Genomic DNA, 21,170 nt, shown 5'->3' with positions numbered 1-21,170 from the left:
CTATCCTGGCAGAGGTGCCGTGGAGCACAGCTAATTCAGACAGTTAAAGACAGAAGAAAGTTTATAAGTGTTTTATTTCTTGAAGAAGATTACTCCTTGAATAATCTATTAATTTTCAATCAAAAACACACGTTAGCATTTTGAAAAGCATGAAATAACAGGCTTTTCATCAGAAAAAAAAAAAAGAAAGAAAAAAAAAGCAAAGTCTGTTTTTTGCTATGCGCTGGACCAGTTACACAGCTGTTTGATTATAAAATCAAACATATCAAAAAGGTTTAGCGCTCTTAAATTAACAGCATCTCCAAATAAGAGAAGTCTGAAAGGCATATCAGATGCCTGAAAGGTGGCTAAAGTGTAATGCCGACAAAACACAGTTTCTCACATATATCTTTTGAATAAAACAACTGAAGACACTGTTTCAAAGATAAACAGCCACTGCACTAACAAATGTCTTTTCAATATAGTCTGCACAAGCAGTTTGCAGAAAGAAATTATCAATAGGGCATGGTATAGCAGGAAATCTGAAGGGCACTCTGACAATATGAAAACACAAAGGAAAAAAAGGTAAGCAGATACACTAGGCAGAGGAGCAATGAAGTGGGAGGAAAAAGAGAGAGAGAGAGAACAAGACAAGAGAGACGATAAAATGACCGGCACCAGTCATCGCTCTTAAAAGTTGTAGTGTATAGCTAGCTCTTCTACACCTCCATAATCAGTATGGAACAGTCGTTCCTCTACACAAACAGAACAACATTAAAGCCCAGATAATGGCACTGCACTTGACTCATGGCACTTAAAAGTAGATTACAATTTGTAGAATTATAGAACGACTTGGGTTGGAAGGGACCTTAAAGATCGCCCAATTCCAACCCCCTGCCTTGGGCAGGGACACCTCCCACCAGACCAGGTTGCTCAAAGCCCCATCCAACATGGCCTTGAACACTTCCTGAGATGGGGCATCCTTCGCCCTGCTGGCCGCTCCCCTGTTGATGCAGCCCAGGATGCAGTTGGCCTTCTGGGCTGCAAGTGTGCACTGCTGGTTCATGTTTAGCTTTTTATCCACTAATTGCAAAGAAATGTTTTAAAAAACAAACCAAAAATAAGGTGTATGAGAAGCAGAAGTATGTCTTGTACTATTTTAAGGTTATGCAATCTGAAAATTAATCAGAATAGTGAAAGAACTAAAGCTACAGGAATTATCTCCTCTGGAAGCATTAGGTAAAATTGTGGGCTGGATAGGAAAAATATCATTACACATGGTGGAGATAAAAGAGCAAATTTTAACTTAAGCCAAAAATATAAAGACATTAAATTTTAAAAAGGCTATAAATTTAGAAAGGAAGGATAGACTCCATCAACATTTCTTCTTCATTGCTATAGGTATGGTTTAAGTCTCAACCCTGTGGTGTTACTGCAGTTTATATATTAACTTCACTTTGGTGAACCAAACACTGAAACCTCAATAGGACAGGCTATGATGTCACTAAGATCATCATTCTTGATAACAAAGACCAAATGTGATGCAGACCGTGATACTTTGAAGATCTTGTCCCCGAAGAAATGCATAGATAGCAGAGGCAGGAACCTGATGACTAATTCTGCATACAAGTAAATGCCTTTACATATAAGGAAGCTGGTGTCAGTACTTTATTTGGGTGACCTCAAGGCATTACTTGTATGACCTAAATCTCCCTAGATTCATACAGTGCTTGACAAGTATGAAGACCCAGAATTCTCTTTTCTCTATCCTGACTGTTTGAGCCTCTAAAACATTTGTTGGATTGACACAACAAGAAAATTCACTCCTACTCTAAATTGTATATAAAGTGGTACATTTGTTAACTGCTTGTGATGTGGAACTCACGTGTTCTGCCTCACAAACATCATATTTCCAGCTCAAGGAAAGCATGACAGGTCCAGTGACATTAATGGAGCTCTTTCAACTGTTGTTGACAGACCTACAGATTCGAAGCTGTGACTAGTACCATACCCAAACACACAAATGCTTATGACAATCTTTCTTTTCTGCCAAAGATAGTCTGTCTTCTCCAAAAATAGGCTAGTTGAAATATTTCTAGCCCTATAATCCTCTTCAATACTGTTATACAACTATGAACAGATTTGCAATGGGTGTATGTTGTTATTTATTTTGTGGTCAAAAACAATAGCTTTCGACTAGCTGATGTTTATATTTTTTACTCTGAAACATCCCTATTACTTACAGTTCTGGCTTAGCTCATATCTGGGGACAGTCCATTGTGCCACTCCGCATTGAGAGTTTGGTCTTATTGACCTGCACTAACAAGCGGTGGGAGCTACTCTGTACAGTACACAAAGAAGTGTACTGTGCAGCCACTCTGTACAGCTCAGCAAAGAAGCCATGTGCTACCAATAGAAGTTACGAAACTGTGTATTTATGTAATATTATGACATATCCCTGCTGTTTAGGTTACACAATTAAAGATGCATCAGACAAAACAGAAGAGCGTTCTCTGTTACCCTCCTTTCTGGGTTTACAGTTCCTTTTATCAGACTAAATTCAGGTTCATGCTTTTCACTCTAAGAGGTTTACATGATGTACCAGCTCTCAATACACTCCTAAAGAGGATTGCAGCTCACATGTCATTGACATGGCTGAGGAGGTAGAGTTGCTCCTATCACTACTAGAAAGATTGGAGACAAAAGAATATTTCAAGCTGCTTTTTTATTTTATTTTATTAGAAGAAGAGAAAATCAATTGCATAAGACCAGAAGAGTGGGTAGAAAAGTCACTGAGAAATATTTACCTACCTCATTAAAGGAAGCACTGTATTAGGTAAGGATTAGACTTCTTACAATAAATTCATATTTAACATAGCGCTTCCTTCTCAAACAGCAAATGCAGCAAATGCTCTGCCACACATAGCAGTTCAATATAACTGCCAGCATGGCTGTCTGAGACAAATGCTTTCATACTCCATCATTGCCAGAGCTTCACTTCAGGCAGGGAGCCCTTACAAAAACTCTCCTGGATGACACCAGGAAGTGACTGGCAGATGGACTATGTTTACTGTCCCTACTAACTGGCAGAGAAAAAGGGAATAGCTCAGAAAGTGTGAGCAAAACCTTCAGCCCTTCACAGCTGCTTCTGAATGATGCTAATTCACAGGCAGTACTGAGTCAGTATCTTCTGCTGCATTTCTGAAAACTGTGAGTTTCTGTAAGTGCCAATCTATCTATTTTCTATTTCACCCTGCCTGAAAGAAATATAAAATGTGCAAAGGGAAGAAAAATCAAGTACATTAATTCTGAACCTACCCACTTTTGACAGGACCTGGCTCCAGCTCACTATTCTGTCCTTGACTTAGCTCTGACCTGCTGTGGACAGAGCTCTGTGTGGTCTCTGACTTCTGCTAGTCCATTAGCACAATTATTCCAGGTTGCCCATGAAGTCCCATTAGTACCTATCAAGCAGAGAATTGCTTGCTTGGTCACTGTAAGCATTTTGGTGACTCATTTATCAGCTTTTGCTGTATTTCAGAGTAAATCACTTGAGCTCCTTATGAATAGCAGTTTTTGGGAAAAAAAAAAAATGATTTGCCAGACTACAGACTCTGATCCTTTTTTTTTTTTTAATTCACTGTCTAATTCTTTCCATCTCCACTTATCTATTTTTCCATCAAGTACATTCAATTTAACATGAACTTCAGCTCTTAAATGTATGACTGCCACCATCCTGGAAACTTCTGCTGTAGCTGAGGAATGATTTCCAGTGCTTCTAATGCAAGAGGACAAACCAATCTGATGCTAATTAATTCTAATGGAGAGGCATTTAAAGTGTTGGGCAGACTGAAACATCTCTATCACCAAGCAGAACTGTGCCCTAAAACAGTAAACTATGAGAAGAAAAAAGAAAAAAAAAAAAGAAAAAAAAGAAAAAGGAAAAAAAAAGAAAAAAGAAAAAAGAAAAAAGAAAAAAAGAAAAAAAAGAAAAAAAAGAAAAAAAGAAAAAAAAGAAAAAAACGGAAAAAAAAAAGAAAAAAGAAAAAAGATAAAGAAAAAATAAAAAGGAAAGAAAGGAACAAAAGGTTTCTTTTTGTACCCAAGGGTAGGATAGTTTAGTGTGGGTGGGGTTGTTTGTTTTGTTTTGTTTGTTTGTTTTTGAAGGATCGTGGACTTCCACAGTTTTATCTTGCTAACATTTCTAATCTTTTTTTGGAAGATGGAGTTGTAAATACTCACTGGTACAAGATATTCAGAGGAAATAAGGAGTGCCATTAGGTCTGCTGGCTTGTTTCAAGGTTTGGGACTGACAGTTTGTTAACTGCAGCTTTGGGAATGTTAGGATGTTTTATCATAACTGGGGACTGATTGCATTAAAGCCTGGCTTACAACCATGGCATTAACTTGCTTTTATCTATCTCATTCCACAGTTCACCACACCCTGGTCTCACTCTATTTCACACCATTTCGGCTTTGCCCAGCGTCTCTCTGTAGCCACATACAAGGGCTTGCATTCATCCTTCTCAGTATTGCTACTGTCTGCATTTTCACGATATCTCTCCTGCCAGATACTTCTCCACCCACCTGTGTCCCAGAGCCCCCTCTGCACTCAGCAGCAGTTCTCCAGGAGCCAGTCCCGGGCAGAGGCTGTGGCAATATTTTTTGGCAAACACTCAGTATGAACTAAGATACCCCAGCTCTCACCTAGCTACCCTAACTACTGGGATCAGCAGTATCCTGCAAGCCCTTCATCTCTCCCTTGAGACCCTTTTGTCTTCAACAAAATAATCACTGGAAGAAGGAACAAGAGAAAGAGAGAAAACAATGCTGATTATCAGGAGATTTACTTAGAAACTAGAATGCCTAGCTTACAGTTCCTCTTTCAATGGACGTTTCATGACTTAGAGAGATAAAAGCATACAGAACAAGGCATACAGAACAGTTTTTCAAAGAAAAGGCTTCACTGAGGTATACTGAGTGACTGAGTTATTTGCTTCATCTTACACTGATAGCTCCTCACATCAGCTATTCAAGCCCCATGCATGCCCTCCTGCTCATCTGTGATTGCCTCTATTACATTTCTTCTCAAAGTCTGGCTGTCTTGTGGGCTTAACCCCTCAACTTTATAATGTAAAAAATAAAAAAATAAAAAAGGAAAAAAAAATTAAAAAAATAGCTGACATTAAAAGCCTTTCCTCCTGTTTAAAAAGAGGTTTACATGTGGAAACAGCTGTCAGACCCCAAAGAGGATTGAAGCTTGTAGGCTACTGGCATCTTTCCACAATTGGCCTAAGAAGTCTAACTAAGAAGAACCCAACACCCAACATAACCATGTTATTAACCATTAGAAAGAGAGCAGCTGCTTGCAAAAATCGAGGTTTTTTTCAATGTCACAGGAACTCAGTTGTAATATTTGATATCTGTAGGTTGGTACACTGTAAATTTTTCACTTAGTGTTGAGTTCAGTTTTTAGCTTGACAGTGGAAAAAGTGTGAAGCAGTTAATTAGTGCCTCCTAATTCCTTCAACAAAGCACTGAGAAACAAAAATTAATATTGGTGGATTTTTGCTTACAAAAATGTCCTGTCAGAATCAAAAAGCAGTTGAGTGGCTACAGGGGACTGCTAGGGTTTTAGTCTGCTGATGATAGAACAGAAATGGTAATACATGACTAATTTGAAATGTTGTAAATAATTATAACAAATAAGCACTGAGATGACAAATAGTACACAGAAACAGAAGAACTAAAGAACTTTGAACACAGGAAAATTCATCATGAGTGAGGTTTCTGTCTGTGTATTTTGTTAACAGAAAAAAAAAAAGTTAAAATCAGTCTTGTGCGGGATGTGCATCTTTTGCTCAGGTGAAGCCCAACATTGCCCTTAAGTTATGTCATACAACCACGTTTCTGCCATCCTTCTGCTACCATTCTCAGAAGCTCTTTTCCAGGAACTGGGGAGCAGCTAGTTAGAAAATGGCAGCAGAACTTTCCAATAATCTATTTGCCTATTTTGCATAACATTGTCTTTTTTTTATACTTCCTACTGTTCAAGCTAAAAGTTTGCTAGAACTGCTGATTGCTTCTTTCGAGGTACAGCTTCAGTTTTTGAGGGGGATTTTGTGATGCAGTAGGGGCAACTGCAGAGAACTGTAATCTGAACTGACAGAGTCTCTGCAGTCCTATGCATCCACACAGTGTGCTCACAGCAAGCTGTGTTGTGGCCGCATGCCTCCATATTAGCAACGAACACTTGAGAGCATATTCGAAATCAAATGAACCACGTTAGATCAATTAGCAAAGACGTGACTTCTTCGATATTACTTGTTCATTGCAGTGTCACATCATTTCAGGATCCTCACAGGAAATTCAAAACTCAGAAACATTCACTACTGATAAGAAATGAAAAGAAAGACAAAAGTGTCACCAGTCAAGCAGTGAGCAATATCACTAGAAGCTACATGACAAAGATGTATGTGTCAGTTTGCTGTGAAGTCACTTATCTGTCCTGGACTCTTCTCCAATGTTTGCATGATTGACGTGAAAAATCAGAATGGTTGCTACATAAACATGCAATTATAATGTGAAGACAACTGCTTTCTCTGTGTGGCTGTTGAATAGAAGAAAATCCCACTTTATTCTAATAGCCAAAGATCAAAATTAGTCTTAGGACACATAAAGAATGTTTTGAATGTTTTTGAGCTATTTTTTCCTCAGTCTTTTTCCCCTGTCTGAAGAAGCTTTTAAATTGTCACATAAATTTTACTTATTTAGACAGTAACCATGTCTTCTTTTGACATCGAATTCTAAGGCACATAAATGTCCTTTAAATTAGCAATATGTCATCATAATTATAAATCAAAACTAAGATTTATAATCCCTTACTCCTAAAGGCATAATTTCACTTTCGTACAATAGAGTACAATAGCTTATCCTCTTCCATCTTCTCCAACTAACAGGAAATGCAATTGCAATCTTTCTGTTGTATTGGTGCAAACCAAGAATTCAATAGAGATTTTTAACTCACTGACCTTCTCATTGCAAACCAATCATTTCCCTACTGATCCTGGGACCACAGATTCAGGGTAAAGGAAGAGATGGATTTGCTTGATTGTTTTTACCTTTCCTTACAGAAGTGAGCATTACGTAAGTGAAACTGAAAGACAGGAAAAATACTGAGAGAAATGGTTTTGCCTGATGAAACACAAATTCAAGCATATTCAAAAAAAAATGTATTATTTTTTATCCCGGGGATTTATCTTCTTAATGAGGCATTAAGTTAAAGAAAATATTTCCAAGGACTATCTCATTAAATAACCAACAAATTCCAGGGACAAATTCTTCTAAATATAACTTCAGTGGAGTTATTCTAGGGCTTGGTTTCATCACCTTCTTTTCACTGTCTAATTTCTCATGAAAAGTTCACAATATACTCAATGCACAACTGCCATCATTCTTTTATTTTCTTCTAAGAAGACACCATTATTATCTGACCACCTAAAAGAGGTACAGCCAGAAATTACATCAAAAAAAGAGAGGGACCAAAAGGACAACATGAAATAAATGCCACAGGGTCTGGTTACTTTATTACCCACCCTTCCACTGCTTTTATATTCCAAAGAAGGACTTCCTTTTTTCAGTAACATAGTTTTAAATGGCATCATAAAGTAATTGGTTACCAGGGATTACTATTCATCTTATTTCTATAGAAAAATTTATTTCTATGGTGCCCTTTGAAGCTCACTAACTCCTAGGCTGAAAGCAGCTGACATCACCCCCTTCCAGTGGATCAAAAAGGAGGATTTCAGATTTGGTTGACACAAAGATATGTTTGGCTTCTCCTGTGGAAGCAGCACTGCTGCTGATGAGACTAACAAGACTGAAGAGCCTTTCTCTGTGGACACAGCTTGTACATGCAGAGACAAGATGGAAGAAAATAGCCTGTGCTTTTGGAAATGTCAGGGCTAACCTAAATAGCATGGCCAGAGAGCAGTGTCAAACCTTCCTGCAAGGTAAGGGACTCGGGAAGGTGTCATGGCATGATGTCTATGGGCTGAAAGGCACTTTCATGTACCAAGATGATACTGAGATATTAATGAAAAAAGAGCCTGATCGATCCATTATGCAAAGGCTGAGGAGAATGAATGAAGTTCAAAATCAAAATCCAAACTTCAAAGGTGTTTTGCACTATGTTAAAACCTGTATTTCTAGTAGACCACTATATACCACACAGTGCAGTTCAGTGTAAATAAACACCTCAGACAGATGCAGTCCCACTGAACACCACTAGACCTCATTTGCTGTGCAGTTCAGAGGAAAATGCCTGCGTTTCCTATAGTGAGCAGTACTGGAGGAAGTCTGTTCCTAACAAGAGGGCTGACTCTTATTTCAGTGTGAAGGATGTTCTGTGCATGGTCCAGGACCACTGTGGATGGTCCAGTCTTCATACAGAGCCCAGGGAGACTAATGCAATGTAGCAAAATCTGAAGGGTATTGTTCTTCAATATGTGATGGAAATGAGAAAGCATTTTGACAGGTAGGCAGCTCAAGACAATACACAGACTAACCATAAAATACCTACAGGATTATGCTGCAGTCAAATGAAAATGTTCAGTCCAGAATAGGGTGAATATCTACCTCCCTGAAAAAAAGGACCTTGGTTAACTCAAGAACACCTTCTTAAAGGTAATCTTTGCAACTGAGATAAATCCTCTGTTCTGTTAAATAGTTTTTTTTAGAAAGTCTTGTCTCAGATCACATTTGAACAATTCAGAAAGCCTAGGAATCTTATCCCTGAAAGATAATTCAGCAATTTAAGTTAAGTAGATGCATTAAAACAAACCATACAGACATGCCAGTTTAGTGAACCTTTTTATGGGGAAAAAAAAACAAAGGGGGGGGGGGGATTTACTCTCCTCCTTTTTTAATGGTTAGTAGGTTTCATTGCAAGCAAAAGAACAATTGACATTAAAAGTTAGTACTTATTCCACTGAAACTCATCAAAAATCTTGTGAACCTGCAAAGGTTTATCCATGGTTTTATCTGCATTCTGTTGAGTAGTCACATTGATTAAAGGGTAATTACTCATAATAGAGAGGTCACATGGATCACAATAGTATTTTAATTGCAACTAACGTACATTGGCTAAAGTATACACTACAAGCCAGATAAGATTCATCTCCACAAAAAAAAAATAATAATAATAATATAAATATATATATGTGAGATATTTATATCTCACAGGAGCAAGAGAGGTAAAAATTAAACAAGGAGAAACTTCAGGAGATCCCTTCCCAAACCCAGATATATTTCTATAAAACATCAGATATACATTTGTCTGTAAGATGGCATAGGGATATTTCTTTAATTTTATGCCTATTCCTGAATCACTCACGGTGACTACATTTTACTCAACAGGAAAAGTGTTATCAGAAGGCCTGGAGCTACTGCCTGCCCTTGCAGGAAGGTGGGTGCAGCTTTCTAAAAAAGATGGGGGCTGAGGCCTGAAGACTGCTTTATCCCTGTATGTTTTGTGACACTTTGTGACACCAAGTAGGGAAGAAAAGCCACATGTCTAATCTTGAAAAGAGCAAAATGGGCCCATAGCTGCTATTAAAGCTGAGATTAGTTCAGAAATACAGTGATCCACCACCCTCCTAAGGCAATTAAGACTGCTCTGATGTCCCATTAAGCTTTCCATTCTCTTTGTGGGAGAAAAAACATTTTTTATTGACAATACATATCTTCTCTACAAGGAAGTAAAAATTAATTTGAATTAGAATAAAAATATTCTGTTTGTCCTAATTCTTACCTTCCCTGTATGGGAACTTGAGTGAAATCCTTCCCCAAAGCAACACAGTCATCCTCCCCTATTGCTCTATTTTCACAAAGTGTCTGTGGCTCTCCGAGACTAGCTACCATGCCATGATATTCTTTTAATAGCCGCAGCTCATTGCAACTTCTCGTCCCCGGTTTGGATGCCACTGTTGCAGATAAACCGGTTTCATGTGAAGGGGTCTGATTCAGCTCCATCTCTTGTTGTCTAGAAATTGTACTGTCATCTTTGTTATCCAAGTACATCTGTCCCTGGGGGGTGTTCTCCTAAAGAAAGCGAAAACAAATATATTAGGACTAAATTGAATTGACTCAATGTTTGCTTCAGTACAAGCGTGTTAAAAATGCCAAGCAGTAGATTTTTTTTGTGCACCTTTGGATATTTCTCTTGTTGGTTTATTTCCACCAGGAATAAATCCAAAGTTTTAAACCTCTTTGCAACTTCAAAATTAGTCATTATAAAAAGCACATAAATATATAAAGAGACCTTTTCCATGTCTGCCATGATTTTCTCCCACAAATTTTCCAGGAACTTTCATTGACCTGTCCCACACAATAAGCCATAATCACTTATGGATCAGCGGGGGCTGGCATTGTGGCTGGTTAATGAGAAACAAATGCAGCCACAGAGCTATCAGCGAGCTTTGGGTTTTACTTCAGAAGCACATAAATACCAATTCTTCAAGATCTGCATGCGTGGAAATCCAGCTTATGCCAGGAAGAATTAACTCAGATTTACAGACCTCTTAACATTGGGAAAGTGGAACTGGGACCAAAATTCTGGCCAAATTTGAAGAGGAGATTTATGTGCTGAGAACATCAGATATGAAGGCAGTGAGACCCAAGCTCCTGTTGGATGCAGCAACTGCACATGCCAGCTCTTGTGCCACCCAGCACCTGGGCACAGGCCTGGGTCCAGCAGGGACTGTCACAGAGGCCACAGGCTCAGAAAGGCTCCCCCTGCAGAACACCTGGGGTTGTGCTAATGCCATTTCACCACATTGTACAACTTTTACCTTGACCACAGCAGTGCCATGGCTGTACTGAAACCACTGCTCCCTTCCCGGCCCACAGACTCCCTCAGAAAGCCACTGTCATGCTGAAGTGTTGCCACAGGCAGCAGCCCCTCGTTATGAGATCAGATATTCAAGGTTTCTGGAGACAAAATGCCATTTCACCAGCTGCCAGCGGTGCTTATGAAATGTGAATCCAACCTTGATGAAAATTAGGTCCTATTATATGATTATTAACAGTGATTATAATAAAACTTAGTGCGTAACAGTCAAAAAGCTTTTATACTTTGATCATTAAAATTCAGTATGAAAAGTTACAAAAAAAAGCACTTCAGAATACCACAAAGTGCCCAAATCAGACACGGAGACTGAGTTAGAGAGCAGCCCTTCTAGAACACATGCTGAGGAACCTAATTATGGGTCTATTTAAGTGCAAAGTGGCAAAGCCACCACAGAAGACAGCAAGAGCCCGGGACACAGGCCTGTCAGCATTGTGTGTCCCCACACCAGGGACAGCAGCCATTTTGGGGCATGTCCCCACTCCCCCCTCCAGGGACCTCAGCAGAGGACAGGCAGGTAGACCTGCAGGGCCATGGGGCAGAAATAGCACAGTAATAGGAAATAGACCCAGCAGGAGAAATCACTGGAAATGGAAATAACAGAAAGACAATCGTGGCTTTGTGCAGCTTTGAGCTCTCCCAGCCTTACAGCTCAAAGAGGACAGAGGACCCTGAAAGGAATGACTGAAATACACAGTAATAGAAACACAGATCTTGGCTCCAAGCAAGAAGGGCTTGCAAGACATATCTAAATCAGAATTTCCCCAGGTGGCATATCCTTCTCTAGTCCTTTCTATTCCCAGTATCCTTAGTTCTCATATCCTAACCTTCTTCACCTGACTTTATAAGGACCCACACTTAGATTGACTAATTTGACTCTTCCGATCATTAGCAGCCTGTAAAACAAATAAGCCTTTGCTTACTTGTCCTTTCTTGGTTTTCTTGAAAGAGAGGAGAAAGAAAGGGAAGGCAGTAGGGAGAGTGTGCTGAATTACTGAAAGAAGTTAGCAAAGTTACTCCCTTCACAGGAGTCCCATTTTGGGGCATGGCTGGCACACATCACAAAACACCAATGACACTTCAATTTTCGATAGATGATACTTTCCCCCAGATATTTCCTTGAAGGGAGAAGTCCCTTTGTCACCCAGTATAAGGAGCAGAAACATGGCTGATGTAGTACCAACTACACTATCGCTGAGCTGGTCCAGGCCTTTTCAATTATCTGGAAAGCACTGAATATTGGTGATCCAAGACAAAATCCTGAGTGAAAGTCCAGGAAAGCTGGGCTTGTTGCATTGCACCTTGAGATCAAAGGCTGGTGGGGTGGGGTGGGCCAAGTCACAGCACACAGAGGCCAACACCACCCCATCAATACCCTTATGCCACCCCTGGTAGGCTGCTGCCTGTGCTAAAATCACAACCTGCCTTCCACTCTAATAGATAACTTCGGAATGCAAATATTTCCAACTGCACATGGAAAATATAATTGTTCTTGTCTTCAATCTCAGTACATATATTTACTTACTGGTTTTATTAAGACTGTAAATTATAATTGAGATATCTTCCCACTTGTTAGGTTTTTCATAACATTTGGTTTGTCTGAGCACCTGCTGTGAAAGTATACAGACTTTCAAGTGATGTTAGGCTGTGGAAACATGAGCTCCATCTGTACTAGTTTTTTTAAAGATGAGAACCTGAACACAACCTCTAAAATTGATCCTGCGTCACCCCAAAAAGTGGGAGTTTTATCTTGAGGTGAGTAAAGACTAAATTAGTTAGGCTCTTATAAGTACAGAGCCTTAGCCTGGAAGACATTTATTTTAAGAACTAACTTCAATGAAAAATAAAAGAATGCCAAGGACAAGAAGCTTGAGAGAAAACCTGATGCCTGGATACCAAATCATAAACCACATTATTGCACATTCACAAAAGCTTTGCAAAAAAATAAAATAATACAGCATCATTTTGCCACAAGAGACAGGTTTGATTGTGATTACCCACGTAGCTAAAACATTGCTAAGGCAACTATCACCATGGTATCTAAGCTTCTAAGACATCGGTGCATTTACCATTCAAGAAAATCTCAAATGACTGCATTTCTCTGTAGTTACAGAACTTTTCTTCACTTTTATTTCTTCTTCCTTTTTCTTATCTTACAATGCCTCCAACAGCAATGAGACATAGGTGAGATATTACCATGTGAAGGTGAGGAGAGATTTTAGCCAAGGAAAGTTCATTTCAGATTCGTCTGGAGCCATGCACCAGCAAGGGTTTTTTAGCCACAGCTAGAAATTGATCCAGCAACCACCCATCTGGACTTTGACTATGAAAGGGCTAATACAGTATTTAAGCAATATTTGTTATCCTTTTTCACCCTTTTCATCCCAGCCCAAGCAGTTGAACATCTGTTTTTAAATTACTAGTACAGAATTTCTTTTTTTGTTAAGTTTTCAGATGCTAATAAGATCAACAGGCTATCTAAATTATTTTATTTAAGAGAGTTTGTGTAGCCCGCATTTTAGTTGCAAAACATAATGCTGGAGGCAAATGATGTAGCTGGTAGTATATCATTTAAAGCATTATTTTCCTGAGTGTCACTAAGCACAACATAGTATCTCTGCCATCAAAAATGAAGAATTTAATCTTAGAGCCCATGAGGCTACAAAATATGACATCTTCTTGAGAGAATGTCCATAAGCAGTATGTTTTCTGTCTTGTGCATCTCATAATCAATCAAAGCCTTTCTCCCACCAAGACTGGAAAAAATATTACCTCTACACTCAGTCATCTTTGCATTACTAGGCAGAAAGCCAAATTCTAAAAAATATCTACTGGAAAAGGGAATGTGTGGTGCTGCCCAGCGGGGCATGCCACCATGCCTGCCTGGCTCAGGCAAAGGAGAACATGGCTTTTTAAGCAACAGTCATGTTCACCCCCCACCCCCCCAGGGCTCAGATGTGCCAGGGAGCCTCTCTCCCAAGGCAAATTAAAGCCAGATCTCGCCTGCCTGGGAAGGCTCTCTACATCATCCAAGCCTAAATAAACTTCTCTCCCACCGAATCCTCTCTCAGCCTGCCCCTGTGCCAGGAGCAGAGGCCAGAGGTACATGCTGCTGAGAAGCTCACAAAGTGCTCACAGAGCATCCCAAGGTAGATGTGCCACCAAGGCAGCTTTCTATATATGCATCTCCCTCCGGGTATGCATCTCATGACAGCTTCCCCACAAGTCAGACAGGTAATACTGTACTGGCCTCCTGTGGCAAAGATGCCTAAAAATTTTCTCAGCAGCAGGGAGGAGAGTAACAACTCCTAGTCTGTGGCCCTGAGAAACAGAGCAGGGCTTCAGCACTACAGCTCGTAAGTCCTCCCATGGCAGGGTTGTTCCTGCATGACCATTGCCATGCATAACCCTGACCCTGCTGCCCAAGGGACAGGCGAGAACCATTCCCAAGACTGGGGAAAAACTTTCCCGTAGAACTGCAGCCTAAAAGACAGACACCATACACACAGAAGCCCCCACACCAGCACTGCCAAAATATGATTATTTATATTTATTTACTTTGCTTGAAGAAAAGGTCCTGGGATGTCTAACACTGTAATGTACAAGCAAGAATTCTCTTATTTGGTAGGTTTTGTCTTATAAACAGAAAGTGTTTCTAACTGTAGGAAGCAGTTGAGACTGGTTTGGGCTTAAAGGGTATAACAAATTATTTTGGCATACATGATTTGACAGTATATTCCAGTACTGCCATTTTCCACAGAAACTGTGCCTATCCTACAGGATCTCCATTATCCCATAGGGTTGCGTTAGGGATTGCATGGAATAATGCTGCACGGAGTAGTCCTCCCTTGTGTGACTGAGTGGGAAGACTACAGAGCAGGGCTGGCCACAACAGATTGTCACTACTTTTCCTTCAGTGTCTTTGGGGTCTTCTTTTCTTTGGAGGTGAGACAGCATGGAGCCGTTTGCTGTGTTGTGTCACGCTTTATGTTGTCACTCAGGGATGGGCCCACGTGTGTCCAGGAAAGTGAGGAAGGGCTCCAGCCACAGTGCCTCGCAGGAATACAGTAGAAGCCCCTAAATCTCACTGCTGCAAGATCGTGGCTGCTCTTTTGGTGGCTTTCTGCAGGTGGGAGGCAGCCCTTGATGGATCACAGCTCTTACTGACTTCCCAGCTCAGCAAAAGCCCTGACACCTTGCTTCTCAGACCTTTCACACACAGGACCATGACCTCGTTGGTGCCTTGCCTCCTTTGGACTGGCATCCCATATGCGACCACAGAGCTCAGGGAAGATACAGGAGCAATGGCCTGGCAGGACAAATGTCCCTCGCTGCAGAGAGGTGGTGTCCAGGCTAGGAGATCCTCAGCTGGTGAAGGAAAGGGGCAAGGTGGACTGGAGAGTCAGAGTGAGTAAATTGGAGGTCTGCTTCAAGAGGAGTAGTGAGGGAAGCTGTGGAGGGTCCGGGCATGGCTGGTGACAGGGTGTGTGGAGGAAGCGAGGAAGATCTGGGGCTGGTCATAATGGTGATGGTCATGGTCATGACGGGGAGGGCTGCACAGTGGGCAAGCTTATTGTATAGACCTGATTCAAATATCTTAACAGGGGGCACCATTTGCAGGCCATGAGACAAAAGACAAGTAAGTCTGGGGAGAAACCACTTTCAGGCCACCAAACAAAAGAAAATAACTTGGTTTTTATTTTCCTGTCACACAGCTGCATCACTGCAACTCCATGGGCAGCAAACCACAGCACAGGAGCAACACCAAGCAGCCCAGGTGGCAACTCCTCTACAGAACGAAAATGTCTAGTTGCATCCCAAGAAAGTGCAAAACTACTGGGTTGGCTAAGAAAAATAGCTGAAAAGTGAGTAGGGAAAACCACGGCACCGCCAGCGCGGCAGCACTGCGGGTACGCGGGCAGACGCTGACCCCTGCTGGCAGCCTCGCCGCCTGCCAGAAAAGGGTTTTCCTTGGAAAATAAATAAATAAATACATGCATACGTACGTAGGAACACACGTTTTTAAAGCAGGGTGTCCCCCGAGCCACACGAGGGTCCCCGAGTGGGGTGAGGGGTGATCATAGAGCAAGTACCTGTTTATTTGCATACTTAGGGTGTGCAGAGGAGGGTCTGGCCATCATTGAGTCTCCCCCCGCTTCAGGACTCACTTGGTTGTTCATGGATAAAATATCTATAAATAGCAGGGAGACAGTGTTTCTGAATAGGCAGGAATGGTCTTATAGGCAGGAATAGGTTCTAAATAGGCAGAAATGGTATGCAGTTGAGGCAGGAAATGTTTGTAATGCGTTTTGAGATATTGGTTAGCAGTGGTCAGTTGGATTTTAAGAATCAGTAAAAGAAAAAAGTTAAACAGTTTAAGGGGGTCTCATTCAGTCAAGTTGAAGATGCCGTTGACACAGAGACTCCTGTCATCATCAGGACAGCAACTGAGCATTCTGTTTGAGAGCTTCAGATACCCCAGAAATTAGGCTTTTTTTTAAAGAAAAAAAATGTCTCTGCATATCTGCATCACAATGCCCTGATCTTGCTTTATCTAAATAGTCAGTTTGGGAGCCTTTTAGGAGGAGTCCTTGTTGAAGGAATAATTTTAAATGAAGAGCTATCAGCTTGGTCATTAGGAGCAGGGCGCACTGTAGGCATAATGACAATCAAACGAGCCAGTTCCAAAAAAAAAAAAAAAAAAAGTAATTTCCTTTTTTGTCTTACTGCATCTGCAAAAGAGGTCAAACCAAAGCCCATTCAAGCCAACAGGCAGAGTTGTCAAATGTCTGATCAGATACAGATAACTAAGTTGGGACACTTTGTAAGGTTAGGCCCCAGTTAATGCCCTGGGTCCACATACAGCCCATGGAGAGACACAGGCACTGACCACCAGGCTCACTTGGCAGTGGGCACCTGAGACAGGGCAAGTGCATCATGCTCCAGAAGTGCCTGCATCTCCCACTGACGGCCAAGGGACCTAGGAGTGAGGGAGATGTGTACTGTACCACAAAGCAATGCTGTACAGTTACTGAGGCCAACATCGGGGCTTGGCCATTTGAAGATGTGCTTAATGCTGTCACATCTCTGAAACAGTGCAGTTGTTGAAGCAGATTTCTTGCTGGTAAGCTTAGCAGGTAAAGGGAGAAGGAGGATGGAAGTCAGTATTAACACAAGTCACTGGACAACTTAGTCAGGTGATGCTATTGAAGAACTATAGCTACATCATCAACACACAGGGCCTGTGAAGCACCCTCACTGGAGGCAACATGGCTCCCACCTCTTGGAGGAATGGGAGGGAGAAGCAGCATTCCTGACGAGCCTGGAGACTCAGGGTGCTGTGTTACAAGGAGGCTGAATCAGAAGGAAAATGATACAACATTCAAATAGACTCTTTTGGATTTAGGGCTTGGTCTTACTTTAGGAGGAAAAAAAAGAAAAAAGACTCTAGAAGATAGTTGTAAAATGTAGCTGAAAACTATTCAGGAAATGCAGTTTGCAGTAGTTAAGACATGCTGAGAAACCAGGCATGTTTGAAAGGAAAAACAGTATCTTTCCTGTCATGACCCATATGCAAACCCAGAGAGAGTTTTCTTCTCTCCTTGAGCTATGAAAGTTCTTTTTATGCCATAAAGTTAATGTTTCTGTATTCTTTTAAAAATGAGATCATATCCATGATATGATCCATGATATGGCAAATACCATGTTTCAAGAAAGCTACCTAGCCTGCTGAGATGCCGAAGGCCTTTCATGAAGCCTTTGTGCAAGAATATGAAATGAATGACACTGATGAGGAAAACTCCAGCACTATCGCCTTGCTAGAGGATTTTTGAGAGTCTTTTTGACTTCTCTCTGGCACTTTCATAACCCATCATTACATATTCATGGGAAAGCAATGAGATCTCATATGCTCAGATCACCCTGAAGTGTGTCTGTGGGTAACCCCTGAGATCCCGAGGCAGAGGCTGACAAGGAACACCCGGCTCCACAGCCCTTGTCAGGGCCTTGGGCCTCTCCAGCTGCTGCAGGCAAAGGCAGCACAGGGTAACCACAGGTGAGGCAGGAAAGGTTGTTGGAGAAGAGTATTCTGAAATCTGAAATGACTTCTAATAGGCCTTTATTGGTGATCGCAGATTGCTGGTGTTGTTTTTACTTTGGGCTCCTTATCCTTCCAGACATGTCAAAGTCTATAGCAGTGCCCCATTCTCATATTGGGTGTGTATAAAGGTCTTTATATCTTTAAATATTGCTTGCATACTTTTTTAAGTAACAAGCAAGACAGTAGGAAGGGGTTGATTAATTGACACTATACTTTGAAATCATTACAATAACCCTGGCTAGTTTCAGTGGTGTTTTAGAGAAAAGAAAATTCAGGTTGCGAAGTTGAAAAGGAATACCAATATTAAGGGACATTTTTATATTAGTTTTATGCCCATACTATGCTAATAAATGTTACAAGTTCTTAACAAATTATGCTACAGACTTTCAAGCTGAACACCAAACTCCCTAAAACAAAGTGCAGAAAAATGTGTTATTGCCCTCAGAATGACATGTCTAGATGATTGTTATTCCCACAGTGTCAATCTTTCTTATGTCTAACTTGATAAACTGCAGGTGCTCGAAATTGCTGCAGCAGCTAGAATACTGATAGGCAATAAGTGTTCATGTCACATTTCTCCTGTCCGCTGTTAGCCTAAATTTACTTCATAGAAAAGATGATGATAAGGAGTGTCTTTGCACAAAGGAATTAGAGCATCCATATGCCTTGGCAGCTGTACCATGGAAAAATAAAATACCAACAGGTGCAGAAGAGCAGAGTTCATGGTACTGATGGTTTCTCCTATATTCTAAATATACATCAAATCAGAATAAAATACATCTCTCTCATACAGAACCCCAGCACAAATGGAGGTAGCAGTGACATAGACACAGTTTTAGCACACCTCTTTGTCCTAGTATCTATCAGACTGGAATTTGTTTGTGAAATGTCCCTTGGCACAGCTACTATTTCAACTACAAAAAAAAAAGCAGCACACTAGGTATGACTATATTTTACAAAGTGAATGTAAATATTTCATACACTGTTAATGTGGCTGGAATTTTTACTTCCCTGTGGAAGGGAAGGGAAGGGAAAGGAAGGGAAGGGAAGGGAAAATAGCTGACCCTCATTTGTTGACACTGGCTATAATATATTCAAGATAATTAAACCAAGAGGGAACATTAAGGGAGCTAGTTAAGTATTTTGTATGTATCTATTTCTATGTTCTATGATCAAAAAAGTTTTTGTTTACTTTCTACAAATAATTTGTCGGAGTTTTTAAATTTTTTTTCCTTCCTGTACTAACAGGTGTCAAGGCCATATTCAAAAATTAATCATCACCACAGGACAAAACTACAATGAATGGTAAAATAGTATTCTTCTGAGACAGCCATGGCAAACAGCAAAGCATTCTAGAAGCCAGACAATGACCACTGTAAATGGACATATCTGTACTGATTTCAAGCATCATTAGTACTTATTCTTCTTTCCAGATAGCCAAAGGGATTTGATTCAGTCCCTATCAAAATTTTACTTTGATTTCAGCTGGGAGAGGGTCATACCTGACTGAGCTAATAAACTTCAGTTTCAACTAGAAATTTCAATGTTATTCTAACAACCTGTTCTTGTGTGAATTAAAAATCAGTCAATCAAACACTAAACAAACAAGGGAAAAAATGAAAACAGACATATTTAGCACTTACTTTTCTGGAATTTGGGCACTCCATTAGCACCCTACTGCTGTACACAGCTTTTTGCCTTCCTTGTGTTGCAACTGAGCCTGCTTTTATATACATTCCTACTTCTTTCAAATGATCATGCACTAAAAAGAAGCACAGCTTCATTGATAAAACTAGTGTGCCCATGCTGTTGATGGCACTGGTTCATGTTACAGTCCTGACAAATTCATTAATTTCTCTCTCAGCTTTAAAACATTCTTACAAAACCAAGAAGCTGAAAGCACATGCTATGAGATGTAGGTTTGTGAAGCTGGCAGCTTTCTGGAGTGCTAAAGCTTATGAAAATCCAAATCCAGGCTAAAATGTATGGAATGTGAGCCTCGGGGCTTTATCCAAAATACATGGAGACTAGTGAGAGTCCTTCCACTGTCTTCACTCGACTTTGGATCAAGCCTTTCAAAGACGTAAAACAGAGGCTTAAAATGCCAAGCTTGTAGGAGCTACTTGGTTACAGATAGAAGTTGCCAGACTCCATGACTCTCACGGGAGGGCTGAGTAATACATCCTCAGGGCTAGAAGGTTAAAATCACACAGAGAAACTGTACACATCATGCTGGCAAGTTGGCCCCAGGATCATGCACAGGGGAAATACAGGAAGGGAGGGATGTCAGACCATCCCCTCCGGGTCCACAGCATTCCTCCTCTCTTAGCCATGGCAGACAATCTTTTCACGTTGGTGGGGGTTTGGTCACGAATTATTTTATTTAGGTATCCCTGGAAGAAGAAATTTCAAATACAGCACAGAAGCAGAGCTTTCCTACCAAAATAAAAAGGAAGAGCACTAAAATCTCAAAACTGATCAAGCAACTTCATTGTTTCAGCAACTAGGAATTGCTTTAAGTGCTTGGGAGTGAAACCACAGCCCAGCAGCTGCCACCAAACTGGAGATGAGAACTGGGATTGCTGTTCCCTGCTTTGCTGTCTGTCTGTCTTGGGGCAAAGATGTGCCTTGTCCGCTAAGTAACTTTCATCCAGTAGGGTTCACTCAGCAAAGCTGTAAATTGTTTTGAAGTTCTGAGGCAGAAGGCACTGGGAAGTGCATTGTAATATCAGTAGTAACTGCATTTTCTCAGCAAAATATTTGCACTCTGCATGAGAGTACATTTCATGGGAAGGGGGAAAAAGAGTGGCCTCTTCATTCAGATTATCTTAACCAAACCACCTCTGACAAGTGCTTATGTTCCTTGGCATTCACTTATGATGGTGCATTTCTAGGCAGAAAGTTCATTGCACAGAAGACTCATTAGCAAGTCCTTCTGTGAATCCCAGTAAACACTGTGCCCTCCAAGTCTCCAGAAGGTCTGAAGCAAGCATGCATTTCTGAAGTAGCTGCTTAAAGATCTGAGGGAAACTTGGCTGGAGGAATAGCCACATGATCCTCCATCCCCTTTAGAATTTTTGGCTTTCAAACACTAAGTCCAACGTGACTTGACAGCCTTATACAATCAAAAACTCACTATTGACCAACCAAGCAATGCAATACTGGAAAGGTTAACCAGAAGAGGGA

General features: G+C 40.7%; 1 protein-coding gene across 1 annotated transcript in view; it reads right to left on the bottom strand.

Annotated features, from left to right (window-relative positions):
* OCA2 (OCA2 melanosomal transmembrane protein) overlaps positions 1 to 19,912 on the bottom strand; it is a 191,375-nt gene extending 171,463 nt beyond the window's left edge. The window contains 3 exon segments of the mRNA XM_035558138.2: positions 9,791 to 10,080; positions 15,979 to 16,076; positions 19,628 to 19,912. Coding sequence (XP_035414031.1) covers positions 9,791 to 10,080; positions 15,979 to 16,065 — 377 coding nt within the window. The 5' untranslated portion in view covers positions 16,066 to 16,076; positions 19,628 to 19,912.
* Positions 19,913 to 21,170: the final 1,258 nt, after the last annotated feature.

Source organism: Cygnus atratus, chromosome 1 (assembly GCF_013377495.2).
Source record: "Cygnus atratus isolate AKBS03 ecotype Queensland, Australia chromosome 1, CAtr_DNAZoo_HiC_assembly, whole genome shotgun sequence".
Taxonomy (NCBI): Eukaryota; Metazoa; Chordata; class Aves; order Anseriformes; family Anatidae; genus Cygnus; species Cygnus atratus.
This window is presented reverse-complemented; position numbering and strand designations above follow the sequence as displayed.